Source organism: Artemia sp. Qi Xiang Cuo, chromosome 2 (assembly GCF_049724085.1).
Source record: "Artemia sp. Qi Xiang Cuo chromosome 2, ASM4972408v1, whole genome shotgun sequence".
NCBI lineage: Eukaryota > Metazoa > Arthropoda > Branchiopoda > Anostraca > Artemiidae > Artemia > Artemia sp. Qi Xiang Cuo.
Window position 1 is genome coordinate 48,941,938 of NC_142795.1, and position 13,855 is coordinate 48,955,792.

At 33.7% G+C, this 13,855-nt stretch overlaps 1 protein-coding gene across 1 annotated transcript in view; it reads left to right on the forward strand.

Moving 5' to 3' along the window:
• dikar (CECR2 histone acetyl-lysine reader dikar) overlaps positions 1 to 13,855 on the forward strand; it is an 89,157-nt gene that overhangs the window by 47,654 nt on the left and 27,648 nt on the right. The window contains exons 8-9 of the mRNA XM_089108151.1: positions 204 to 338; positions 8,134 to 8,912. Coding sequence (XP_088964277.1) covers positions 204 to 338; positions 8,134 to 8,912 — 914 coding nt within the window. The remainder of the gene's footprint in view (positions 1 to 203; positions 339 to 8,133; positions 8,913 to 13,855) is intronic.

A 13,855-nucleotide genomic window follows, 5' to 3' on the forward strand; every position in this document is an offset into this window, starting at 1 on the left:
GTCTTTTCGCCTTGACAACTCAAAAGGAGGTGAGTTGAGGTACTTATAAGTGGATTTTCCAGTACCTACTAGAATTTGAAAACTCAGTGTTAGTTGGAAACCCATTTTAAAAACGTGGTGAACGCATTTAGCGTAAAAAGATATTGATCTGATGGCTCATGTTAATTGATACTTAGTGTTTTATTTAATTTTTGTTAATATAGGAAGCGAGCGAAAGAATTGCCTCTATCTCGAAAAATAAGTTCAAGAACTGAATTGGCTACTGACGCATCTCATAAGCAGCAGTCATTTTATTCTAGATATAACGCTTTCGAATCTCGTGTCAAGCCTACAAAAAGGTTTGTAATTTGGATTATCCTTAATGTTTCTTTTAAATATAGTTGTGTTTTCGGTAAACTGCTTTTATTAGAGTCAACACATTGCCTTTGGTCGGAAATTGAAAGCTCCTGTGCCCTTTTTAAAGGTCGAAAGAACTAGGAAGGCAGACAAACCCCTTGAACGCTCATTTTTCCCCCGGACACCCCTATAACCGTCCCTAACATCGGATGTAATCTGACTATCTCAGATTTATTCCGAGACTGTCAACTCGTCAGAATAATGGAAAGTTCCGATCGATATATCCTCCTAAGGGAGGATATAATCTACGAAGCCTCAAGGGCGAGGGTGCCAAATTATACAATTGGTAGATTTTGTACATAAATTGGGCAGGTTACACCTTATTAAAACCAAAATCATTCCAATAATTTAAACCTATAAGACATGAGGTGTGAATTTATTCGGGAACCTCCCTCCCGTCCCCCTCTTCATGTCCAATTTTTTTACAGAAACGAAGACTGGCTAGATCTTGTTTAAGACGAAGTTGTGCAAGGATTCTAAATCTCAGCACAAGAACATGCAAAATCCAAGCCATGGACTAACTCGGTGCAAAAACAAGCTAAGTCGTGACTTAGTACAAAATCGAGTCACGTCCTTACTTGTTACAAAACGAATCAAGTCCAGCCTTGGTGTAGAATGAGCTAAGTCTAAGCCTTGGACTGACTCAGTGGAAAAATTAGGTGAGTCCTGACTCATTGCAAATCGATTTAAGTCTTTATCCGGTGCAAAAACCAATTTATGCTTGACATATTGTTAAGCGAGCTAAGCCCTGACTCGGTGCGATAACGAGCTAATTCCAAGCGAAATTTCCGTGTTTCTGTGTAAAAATGGTCTGAAATTCTGACTTTTTGTAAAAACGAGCGAAGTTCTGGCTCAGTGCAACAGCAAGCTAATCATTTACTCCGGGCAAAAACGATCTAAGTCTTTGCAAAACTGACCTGTCTAAGGTTTGGTATTACGATGATGCGGTGCAAAAACGGGCTAAGATCAAGCTGCGGACTGACTTAGTAGGCATCGGAAAGTTGAATAAATATCACTTGTTTTCAACCTATAGAATTTGACGCACAAAGTGGGTCTCCAGCCCTCCAATACAACCCTCTCTGTTAATTTTTTAGCAGTAAAGCAGGCAAGACTTTTCTTCTCCTATCGGCTTAAACTTTATGGGTTCATGTACCGTGGGCCAAAGGGACATGAGAAGCACGGAAAAAGCTGTTACCCCTCTCCTACCCTTGGACTAAATTACTTCTACCTATTCGCTTGAAACTTTTGGGGTAAAGGGAACAGTTTTCCCGATCTGTATTTCAATTTTGAGCCCTACCTACCTTCCTGACGAAAGTGTCTAGATTCGCTTGAAATTTAAGCAAAAAAAAACTAGGGCTGGTCGAAATATTGATTGAATATTCAAATTGCTTTTGAATTTAAAATGTAATTCAACATTTTGGTTCTTAAGTATATTAAATAAAAAAAAAACAAGTTTTTTAAACTGAAAGTAAAGAGCGACATTAAAACTTAAAACGAACAGAAATTATTCCGTATATGAAAGGGGATGTACCCTCCTCAACGCCTCGCTCTTTACGCTAAAGTTTTTTTATATTGTTTAAAAAAAATATAGTTATGAGACAGAGTCAGATTTTAGCGTAAAGAGCAAGACTCTGAGAAGGAGACAGCTCCTCTCATATACGGAATAATTTCTGTTCGTTTTAAGTTTTAATGTCGCTCCTTACTTTCAGTGTAAAAAACTTGTTTTTTTTTATTTAATTTCTGCTAGTTTTTTAGTTAATTCAGCTTTTATTTTGTCTAACAGTCATTGAAATAGTTAAATAAATTTTACTAAAAATTTTTCTTTTATTTTTATAACTTGATGTCTTTAAAAATTATCTTAAGTAACTAACTTCCATATTCGTACATTTATATTCTGGCAAAAAATAAAAAGTTGCAGATTTTTGCAAATATGAGCTTGAAACCTATGTAATAGAGTTTTCTGATACGCTGAATCTGACGGTGTGATTTTCATTAAAATTCTTTCACTTGTAGGGGATGTTTCCCCCTCTTTAAAAAATCGAGTAAATTTTCTCAGGCTCGTAGCCTTTGATGAGTAATACTAAACTTAATAAAATTTATATATTTAGAATCAGCATTATAAACACATTCTTTTGATACATTTATTGACATCAGAATTCCGTTTTTAAAAGTTTCGATTACTATTGAGCGGTATCGCTTGTTTTTTTATTGTTTTGTTTTATTACGTGTATGTTATTACGTATATGAGGGGGTTCTCCCCTTAGTCAATACCACGCTCTTTACGTTAAAAGTTTAAAAAAATTTTGATTCACAAACCCCTGGATCACAAAGGCCGTTCAATTAGAATAGATAGCTCTTTTGAAAGCACTAAAAAAAACTGTAGCGTAAAGAGCGAGGTATTGACTTGGAGGAGAACCCCCTCACATACGTTATAATTTCTGTTCGTTTTCAGTTCTAATGTTGCTTCTTAATTTCAGTTGAAAAAACTTGTTTTTCTTATTTAATTTCTGATCGTTTTTTAAATAATGCTTGAAATTCCGGCGCCTCCTTCATAGAAATGTCCTTTGCCCCAAAGAAACATCCTCCACGGAAAGACTCTCCAGAGTAACCCCCTCCTATAGCCCCCCCCCCTCCAGAAAAAAAATCCTTCCTGAAAATGTCTGTATACTTCCCAATAACCAATAAATAATGCTGGCAAGTCCGGCGCCCCCTTCATGTCAATTTCCCTTCCCCCATGAAAACTTCCTTCATGGACAGATCCTCCAACATAACCCCCGACCCACCCTTTCCTCCCACTACCAGAAAAAAAAACCTCCTGAAAACTTCTGTATACTTCCCAATAACCAATACTATATGTTAACATTGGGTAAAGTTCATAACTTTTAGCAATCCCCCTGGGGACTTCGGGGGATTAAGTCATCCTAAAAGACATATTTATCATATTTTCGACCATGCTTAAAAAAATGGCTATCTCAAAATTTTGATCGGGTGACTTTGGGAAAAAAATAAGCTTGGGAGGGGGCTAGTTGCCCTCCATTTTTTTGGTCACTTAAAAAGGGCACTAGAACTTTTAATTTCCGTTCGAATGAGCCCTCCCACTATATTCTAGGACCACTGGGTCAATACGATCACCCCTGAAAAAAAAAAAAAAAAAAAAAAAAAACAAATAGACACGCATCCGTGATCTTTCTTCTGGCAAAAAATGCAAAATTCCAAATTTTTGTAGATAGGAGCTTGAAACCTCTACAGTAGGGTTCTCTGATAAGCTGAATATGATGGTGCGATTTTCATTAAGGTTCTATAACTTTTAGGGGCTATTTCCCCTTTTTTTGAAAATCAGCCAAATTTTTTCAGGCAAGTAACTTTTGATGGGTAGCACTAAACTTGATGAAAGTTACATATTTGAAATCAGCATTGAAATCTGATTCTTTTGATGTATCTATTGGTATCAAAAACCCGTTTTCTACAGTTTCGGTTACCATTGAGCCGGGTCGCTCCTTACTTACAGTTCGTTACCACGAACTGTTTGAAAATCTTAAAAAATAACAACGAATGTTACTGTACTTTACAAATAACCATGCCATAGTTAAACTACGTCATTTAAAAACAAACCGTACAATTTAATATTTTTTCAAAGAAAAGTAAAAAAAACAGTATTAAAACCCTTAAGCAAGAAGAAATAAAGTTGCGTAATAAGCAAGCTTAAGAAGGTTTACAAATTACAACGGATGAATTCTAAAATGAATAGAAATTTAAAAGAATTACCAAGTTAAACTTAAAACGAAAAAAAAATACCACAAGGAAGAGTTAGGTCACCGCCTGCTCAAACTTCGTAAAGGGTAGTGTGTCATTTGCCTTTTACTTAAGACAAAAGAGAATTCTGTTTTATATTTTCTTCCAGTGAAGTACCGCATCAGCAAGGTAAACAGATTGCTTCAGAAATAACCAATTGACGCTTCAAAGTTTTATTATTTTTTGCACTTTCAAACAAAATGGAATTAAAAGGAAAAATAGTGACAAGAGAAAATTTTTCTTGTAAATATAGTAAAATTAGATCAAAAGCCATTAAACTACAAGTTCTAAGTAGTTACTTTTTCTTTCCTGTAAACTTGATTAGTTTTCTTATGACAGAAAAGCTGTTCTAAATATATATTGTATTCACTGAAGCGGAAACGACGCTTCGGCATTTATGGTGGTTGGGTGGTCAGTAGCCTTACTCTGATCAGTGGTAAAAGTTTGACTCGCTTATTTGTTTTAATTTCTGTTTGTTTGGCTTTCATTTTTTTTTTCTTGGAACGCCTGTTCGTTTTAAGTTTGTTATTTTGCATGGCTTTTTTCCTTTTCGGTTTATTTTTTAACTGAATTGCAAAAGAAGGTTTTTTTTTTCGGTTGAAATTAAAGAGTGATATTAAAACCTAAAACGACTCTGAATTATCTTGAAATTAAAGAGAATCCTCCCTTCTCCATTCCCCCCCCCTCCCCGCTCTAAACAGAATTCTTTCCTAATATTATTTTAGGGGGAAGCAAATATGATCATTAAGTAATTGCAGTTTTTTTTAGTAGTAGTAGTAGTAGATTTGAAGCTTAAAATTTTATTATCTGAACCAAGTGTGGATCAATAATTTTCGCTTATATGAAAATAACTTTCATTTCCATTTGGGCTCAATTTTCAAAATGAATCTTAGGGTCAATATTTTAACTAATAATAATAATTAATAATTTAATTAATATTTTAACTTAACTCTTTGAAACTTTTGCTATTAATTAGGGGCATTATGGCCCCCTTAAAACTGGAAAGTTTTATTGATAATTTTTGATAGGTCTTTTCGGAGGACCATCTTAGAATTTTATGTTATAATATTTTGATCCTCCTTGAGTTGAAATTACTGTGCTGCACCAAAAAGTGCTAGAAAATACCTTTCTGTGGCGCTGTTTCTCATGTTATTGAAAACGGGCCGAAGAACTTTCAATTTCCGTTCGCGTGATCCCTCTCCCAATATTCTATGACCATTTATTCCAGTGGTCAGTAGCCTTACTCTGATCAGTGGTAAAAGTTTGACTCGCTTATTTGTTTTAATTTCTGTTTGTTTGGCTTTCATTTTTTTTTTCTTGGAACGCCTGTTCGTTTTAAGTTTGTTATTTTGCATGGCTTTTTTCCTTTTCGGTTTAGTTTTTAACTGAATTGCAAAAGAAGGTTTTTTTTTTCGGTTGAAATTAAAGAGTGATTTTAAAACCTAACACGACTCTGAATTATCTTGTAATTAAAGAGAATCCTCCCTTCGCCATTCCCCCCCCCCTCCCCGCTCTAAACAGAATTCTTTCCTAATATTATTTTAGGGGGAAGCAAATATGATCATTAAGTAATTGCAGTTTTTTTTAGTAGTAGTAGTAGTAGATTTGAAGCTTAAAATTTTATTATCTGAACCAAGTGTGGATCAATAATTTTCGCTTATATGAAAATAACTTTCATTTCCATTTGGGCTCAATTTTCAAAATGAATCTTAGGGTCAATATTTTAACTAATAATTAATAATTAATAATTTAATTAATATTTTAACTTAACTCTTTGAAACTTTTGCTATTAATTAGGGGCATTATGGCCCCCTTAAAACTGGAAAGTTTTATTGATAATTTTTGATAGGTCTTTTCGGAGGACCATCTTAGAATTTTATGTTATAATATTTTGATCCTCCTTGAGTTGAAATTACTGTGCTGCACCAAAAAGTGCTAGAAAATACCTTTCTGTGGCGCTGTTTCTCATGTTATTGAAAACGGGCCGAAGAACTTTCAATTTCCGTTCGCGTGATCCCTCTCCCAATATTCTATGACCATTTATTCCATATAATTACTCGTGGACAGGAAATAAACTACAACGCATGTCTTGAAACCTCTGTTTGAAGAACCTGGGTTCTAACATTATGAAGTCGAACGTGTAATTGTCAGCTTGACAGCTGAAAAATAGACAGAGCAGCAAGACATTTCCCCTTTTAGGGGATGTTTTACCTTTTTTCTAAAATTTTACAAGTTGTGTCATGATAGCAATTTTGATAGGTATTTTTAACTTAATGAATCTTATATGTATTCGGAACCATCATGAAAATACGACTTTTTATGTGTATTATGTCAGCAAAATTCCTTCTTTTTTCGATCGCTATTGACAGAGATGGCTTTTTACTTACAGTTTATTACCAGGAACTGATTGCAAGGCCATTTTCAGGAGGAGGGAGGGTTACCGAGTTTCAATCCCCTCCCCCGAAATTTTTGTCCAACTCTTAAAAAATAACGAAAATGCTTATAAACAAATTTTTAATGAGTTTTTTAAAGTTATTTTTTGTAAAATCTCCCCCGACAAAATGCTCTCCTCCCCCCGATTAAAATACTGGATATACCCTTGACCGATTGATATCGTCTATCCTTTTTTTTTGAAAAACTGTTCTGGTAAAGTTTTTGAAGACTATTTTTAATGAAAAGTCAACATGGTTAATGGTAATTGTTTATTAGCAATCTTTGAAATCCTTCTCAAGGTACAATAACAGTTGCGAAAGATAGATTTCAGTCTTGATTTTTTTTTTTTTTTTTTTTTCATAATAATGTCCGTAGTATCAGCTGTTTTGTAGACTCAGTTATGAACAATGGTGGGCTGTTACTGGAATTCGTGGAATGGGATTGAAAAAAGCTAATGTATTTTGTTGTTTTTTGTGTGTTTTTTTTTCGTGTTTCATTCTTTCTCGTGTTTCAATTTCTTTTCGTGTTTCAAGCGTATAATAAAGAATATAATTCTTGTTGACACCTACGAATCTCCGTAGGCAAAAACTAAAAGTTTCAGTCTTTCTTTTTTTCTCTCTCTTTTTGAAGGATTAAATTGAATAATGCAAGAAAAATAGTGCACAGCTACATATCCACCTGCAATGCAATTAAAATCCTGCATTGCTGAAGAGATCCTCAAGATTAAACGTAGTTTAGGGGATATGTTTCAAGGCTCGGGAACGCGATATTTTGAAACTATTAAGCTTAAACATAAAGGAAAATCAACTTCAATTCAAATTTGACAAAATGCTTTGCGAAATCAGATGGCTCTAAAATATTCAAAATGGCGCTGTCTGTTTTACTTTTTAGCACTTTTATTTTTTAAATTTCTCTTTAGAAACCAACCTTTAAGCCATACGTTTTTTTGTACATTGTGTACACACTGATATTCAAATTAACTGGTTTTTTTTTCAATTTGACAAAAACTGTTTTTTCCGTCACTTAAGTCACTTATAACTATAAATGAAATTCTGGTGACAAATACAATGCATACTTTAGGATTCACTCCGTTAAATCAAGTTAAGCAAAAGCGATTAATTCCATTCTTTTTTTAATACTTTAGTGTCACAGTATTTCATTGAATCGCATATTTGTTTCATAGGATATCCTTAAAATAAAAATTAATATCCAGAATTGACGAGTAAAATTTAACATTCAATCAAAATAACCAATTTCTTAAAAGCTAATTCACTTCTTCTGCATTTAAGCAAATAAATCCTTAACTTTTTTTGTAATTAGATGTGTACACTATTGTAAAAGCCATCTATGTGTCATCCTTGTCACTTTCTTCAGCTTTTTGCTTTGTTGAGTTAGTCGATTTGATAAGTGAGCCACCCATTGAACAGTCTGCATAATTATAAAATAATAGCAATGTGGAGGGGACGTAGCTACGTGAAAATTTTCGCATTATTCCATCTTTTATTTTCATAGTGACTCAGATGGAAGCGATGAGGACACAAGTTTGAAAGCAAAAGAGGACGAAGGAGCCACGCCTTCCTCGTCCAAAACGCTAAAGAGAGAAATCAAGAGCGATATTTCTGACAGCGAACTAAGTGAAGAAGAAGTTATTCCGCAGCCGAAGAAAAGAGGGCAAACTTTTAAAAATATGGATGTAACACCAACTATAAAAACTAAAGGTGCTGTAAAACTTTTGATTGATACAGTTAAAGAAGAAGTTCTTGAAGAGAGTGATCAGGAAAATAGAAAACCCTCTAAATTGTCTAAAGAAAAAGATTCAAATGGAAAGAATAACAAAGAGAGAGTTAATTCCAAAGGAAAGGTTAAAGAAAAAGCTGTGAATAAGGAAAGTAAACCCAGAAGACGAGGAAGGAAGCGCAAAAAAGTTGAAAAAGAAATTGATAAAAGAGAGTCGACATTGTGTAATTTAAACACGGATACTGAGCTTGATAACGATGAAGATTTAAACCCTCAAGAGAATAGTCTTGGAACTATCGATAATCTGCTTCGGACAAAGAGCAGGCCGCGGTATCAAGATTTTTATACAGATTCAGAGGACGAGGAGGAGCTGAAACCAAATAAGAAAACTAGACGTACAAAGCAGAGAAAAAGCTCCGAGTCTAATAAAAGGCCTGTAAGTAGAAGTAGAAAAGGAAGACGAAGGAAGAGTAAATCTCAAGAAGAGAGTGACACCGAATACGAAGTTCTTGTTAATAAGATTGGGTCTCCGACTCCCGGTGGAAGGCTTAGAGGTGAATCTTTCTTTTTTATTACATATGTTCGGTTAAAATTCTCAAAGAAAATAATTTTAACATTGACAAGTAAATCTTTCATCATCACTTATTGTTCCAAAATAAAAGACAATAAAAATAAAACTTGAAATGGTTCCTTATGATAAATTTAATGTTTTAATCGTAACACATTATTTGGTTGTTTTTCTGCCACCAGAAATCTGTCCCATTTCTGTGATAAAAAAAGGTAAAAATGAACTAGATCGATATTAATTTTTAACAAAATACTTTAAGAAATATCTTGTATAGGTGATTCAAATGTTAGACAAGCCAACCAGATCAAAGAATAGCAGCATTTAAAATTAAGTTGTTTTACTGTTTATGAAAAATTAAAACTATGCATGCATACCCTGTTTTTGTCTGGATTTATTAAAAAAAAAAAAATTTCCACGAAACAAATTTTTCAAAGACAATTAAAGAGGTACATTAGACTAAAAATGTGGAGAAATAAAGTTGAATAATTTTCCAAGCTTAAAACTGCCACAAATCACCATCAATAAATAGATGCAACCCAAAACGAACAGAAGTTACAATAAAGAACCGAGTTAAACTCAAAATGAAATAAAACTAAGAAAGTAGGCCATGTATATACTGATGTTTATTCCTAAAAGTCTTAATAATATTTAATTTATTATAGTTAAAAAAGATAAAATATTTAATATATATTCTATTTTCAGTAAACTACAAACTATATTCTAGTCTTTAGAATGGGGGCCGTCAGCCATACTTGTCTTAGTTTCTGCTCGTTTTGAGTTTGACTTGGTTATTTACTGTAGTTTCTGTTCGCTTTGGGTTTCATTCATCCAAAGAACGTGTCCTAGCCATCTTATCCTTCCTCTCAAAATAACCCTAGAAAGCGGGTTTGAACTATATTTTTTGTACACCTTACTGTTTGAGATACGGTCAGTCAGTTGGGTTCCTAAAACAATCCGCAGGTAATTTCTATGGAAGACATCTAGCAGATCCTCCTCTGTTTTTTCGGAGCGCCCACTCTTCGAAACCATACCTGACCACTGTCATCACTATAGCTTCCAATATTCTAATCTTTGTTCACAGACTTATCTTCCTATTCTTTCAAGCCTTTTGCAACTGTTAAAAAACACCCAGAGGCTTGGCTATTATGCTTTTAACATCTTCGCTGCAACTACTGTGTTCACTAATAACATTACCTAGGTAAGTGAAGCTGTCCCGTTGATTGATCTTCTCGTTACTCAACATCACCTCTTCATCTTCACTTATTCCTTGTCTTAGCGTCTTGGTCTTCAAACCTATTCTTGCACCTTGAACTCGCAAAAGTTCTAGAAGTTCATTCATTTTGCTAACATTTCATCTAGGATGCTTTAATAATCAGCATAATCTAAGTCTAGGAGAGTTTTATTTTCCATTTTACTCTGTGTTCTTCTATTGTCTTTGCTTTGCTCCTTTGGACAAATTCCATTAAGATGATCCGTGTAAATGGGGATAGAACGCAACCCTCCTTAACTCCTGATTTAAAACGGAACTTGCTACTAACTTCATTTCCTACCTTAACTGCAGCAATGATATTCTCGTACATAGCATCAATTACTTTAGTGTATTTATCTGGTATACCATATAAGGATAGGACATTCGCTAAAGTTCTTCTATCGGCTGAATTAAACGCTTGCTCAGAGTCTATAATTAAGGATAACAGCTAAATATAATATTGAGGATTAAGGGGTTTGATGACTCATGCACTTCTCGATTATTAATCTAAGAGTGAAAATTTGGTCGACGGATCCTCTACCCTTCCTGAAACCACACTGTTCTTCTTTTAAAACTTTATCTACTTTATCTCTAAATCTAAAAAGTATCATCATACTAAGTAATTTACTTCCTACAGAAACCAGGCTAATGCCTCTATAATTACCCAATTAGCTCTTATCAGCCTTCTTGTGGAGGGGTTTAATTAGAGTTTTCTAAAATCGCTAGGCACTTCCCTTTTTAAAAAATCACATTGATAATCTTCGGCAACTTGTCTCTAGCCTCACAACCACCATATTTAAAAAACACATTTACCACACTATCAGCAACTAGGATCTTATTTTTTTTTTCGATCGTTTTAGTAGTGTTACTAGTTCTTCCTCTCAAACTACATCTTCCTTCACATCTAAAGTGTCACAATCTTTTCCATTCTTCTCTATATCTTGTCAGGTAACTCTAGTCACGGTTTACGACATTCTCAAAATGTTCCGCCCATCTCTTTTTAACTATTTTATTATCACTAATCGTGGCTTCGTTCCTATCTTTAACTGAGACAAGTCGAGATTGACTATTCCTTCTCAATTTATTAACATACCAATATCATATTTTACTATTATGCCGTCAGCTTCATCTTCCAGATCTTCGGTGATGTTATTCTTGGTCTCCAGTTCGTACCTTCATAGTTCATATCTTATTGGTTTTTGTGTTTTCTTTACATTCCCCTTATTTACATATAATCTATTCCTGAAATAGTTCTTGTACAAGCCCCTCCTCCTCTCTATCTACTCTCATTTTCAATGATATTCCTAGCTATGTTTTTGACTTTCTTCCCTAAGACACCATCAGTGGCTTCACAAATTATTTTCCTAAAATTATTCTATCCATCTTCTACATTGTCAAATTTTAAACTCTCCAATTTAGTATTCAACTTTTCCTGTGACGATTCTCTCCAAATCTTATCATGGAGTTTACCAACGTAATAGCTTCCCGGAAGGTAGTTACTCTTTCTAAATTCCAGCTTTAAGTTAACCCTAGACACCAATAGATGGTCATCTTTATTTTATTTTAAGATTTGCATACTGAAATCTATTAAATAGCTTCATCTAATGATCAGTTGACAAATAGAGTAATCTTTCATCAGAGGTAATCACAAGAACGTCCACTTTCAAATCCTTCAAAGAGGGTTTTGTCCTTTCATAAATAATAATCACCTGAGTGAGTTGGTGTGCATCAGTGTCATTCATGGTGAATTAGTGTTAAATGGTAATGGGGGGAAATGATAAAATATTACCACATCTTTTTAACTGACAACTTTGAAATTTCGATTGAAACCCCCATAAAGTATTATGTACTTCAAATTTACACATAGAAAAGTGATCTGAAAAGCTTCTATCAGATTAAGCATCTATCATATCTATCACTATCTTTTTCTGTCTCTCTCTCCCTCTCACTATCTCTATGGTGAAGAAATAGAGAAACAGAGAGAGATAGTGACTATCTCTCTCTCACTCTCTCATTATCTCTCTCTCTCTGTCTCTCTCTGTCACTATCTTTCCTTGAAATTAGTTTTTAAATTAGAAAGAGCCCGTTATTGTTGTCACCAAGGATTTGAAGGGCCCTCCCCACAAGGCTAGACCATTTTTCTGCACTTGAGAACAAAGTATGTCTCTTTGTATTGTTTCTTTCTTTCTTCGAATTTGCGTCACTGCTTCTTTTTTCTTACCTTATTATTTTCACTAGTTGTTAGTAATAAACATTCACAATAAGAAAAAAATCTCTGAATTTTATTGGTATCTGGAATATACACGGTTGTTACTAACCAAAGACATGACTGGAATTCCCATCCCTTACTGTAGATCCTTACTTTAAAAAATTTATTTACCAACTCAAAATTAGTTGAAAAATTGATCTGTACATCCTCTCCCTCTCCCTCTCCTAAAACCACTCTGTTCCTCTCTTAAAAGTGTATCTCTTGCTCAACGCAATGTTGGGTGACAGGCATGCTACCTGTCCATGTAAAGAAAAACGTAGCTACGAAAAGTTCATTTAACGCCCTATGAGCATTCAATGGATTCGGAGGATCCTTCATCCTTATTTTTAACTTCAAAACCACCGTATTTCAACAACTCATTTACCATACCATCAACACCTGCCGTATGATTTTTCGAACTTTTAAAAGCGCCTCTAACTCATCCTTAGGCATACTAAGTAAATCGTCTTTAATTTCTAATTATCAATATTTCTTTTATTATTCCATATGAAATTACTTTCAGCTTCATCATAATTCAATAGATCCTAAATGTTTTACCCATCTCTCAACAATACTCTATCACTAATTGAAACCCCATTGCTTAATTACTTGGGCCTAGTCCAAAGTAAAACGATATATATTACTTTTACTACCTTTAGCTGTATCTTCCAGATCTTTGACAATTTTTTCCATAGCCTCTATTTCATCTCATATATATATGTGAGATATATATATATATATATATATATATATATATATATATATATATATATATATATATATATATATATATATATATATATATATATATATATATATATATATATATACATGTATAAATATGAAGGCCGGTGCTTACAAACCCCCCCCCCCCCGCGGAAAATACCCCCCGTGGAAAATAAGGCTTTCCAAATTTTAGAATTTTATGAGTTTTTTTTTTTTAATTTCTGTAGGGGGAAGGAATTTTGGTCCTTGTTTATTATGCGCCACACACTCAAGTTTGCGCTGTGTAAAATTCGAGAACACACTGTTTTTTTCGTTAGTTTCTTCGTTACTTTAGAAATAAATTTGGGAGGCAGTCCCGGGCTGGCTTAATCAGGTCTAAAGTATAGCGGGTCTGCATGCAAAATGTGTTTGGTACAATTATTCTGCATATTAGATAGATAGATAAATAAGTGTATTTTAAAGCCAAATATACGGCCATGAACACAGTAAAATAATATAAATGAAAGGCATAGCCTATATAACATAAACTTTGATCAGCGATCTTCATTAAACACTTAAATGAAACACTACATTAAGCTTATAATAGTATTTAATACTTGGAAAAACAGTCATTGAAAAAAAAAATTTAACACTTGGAAAAAATGCTTAAATGAAACATCACTTTTTTTTTTTTTTTTTTTTTTTTTTTTTTTTTTTTTTAGTTAAC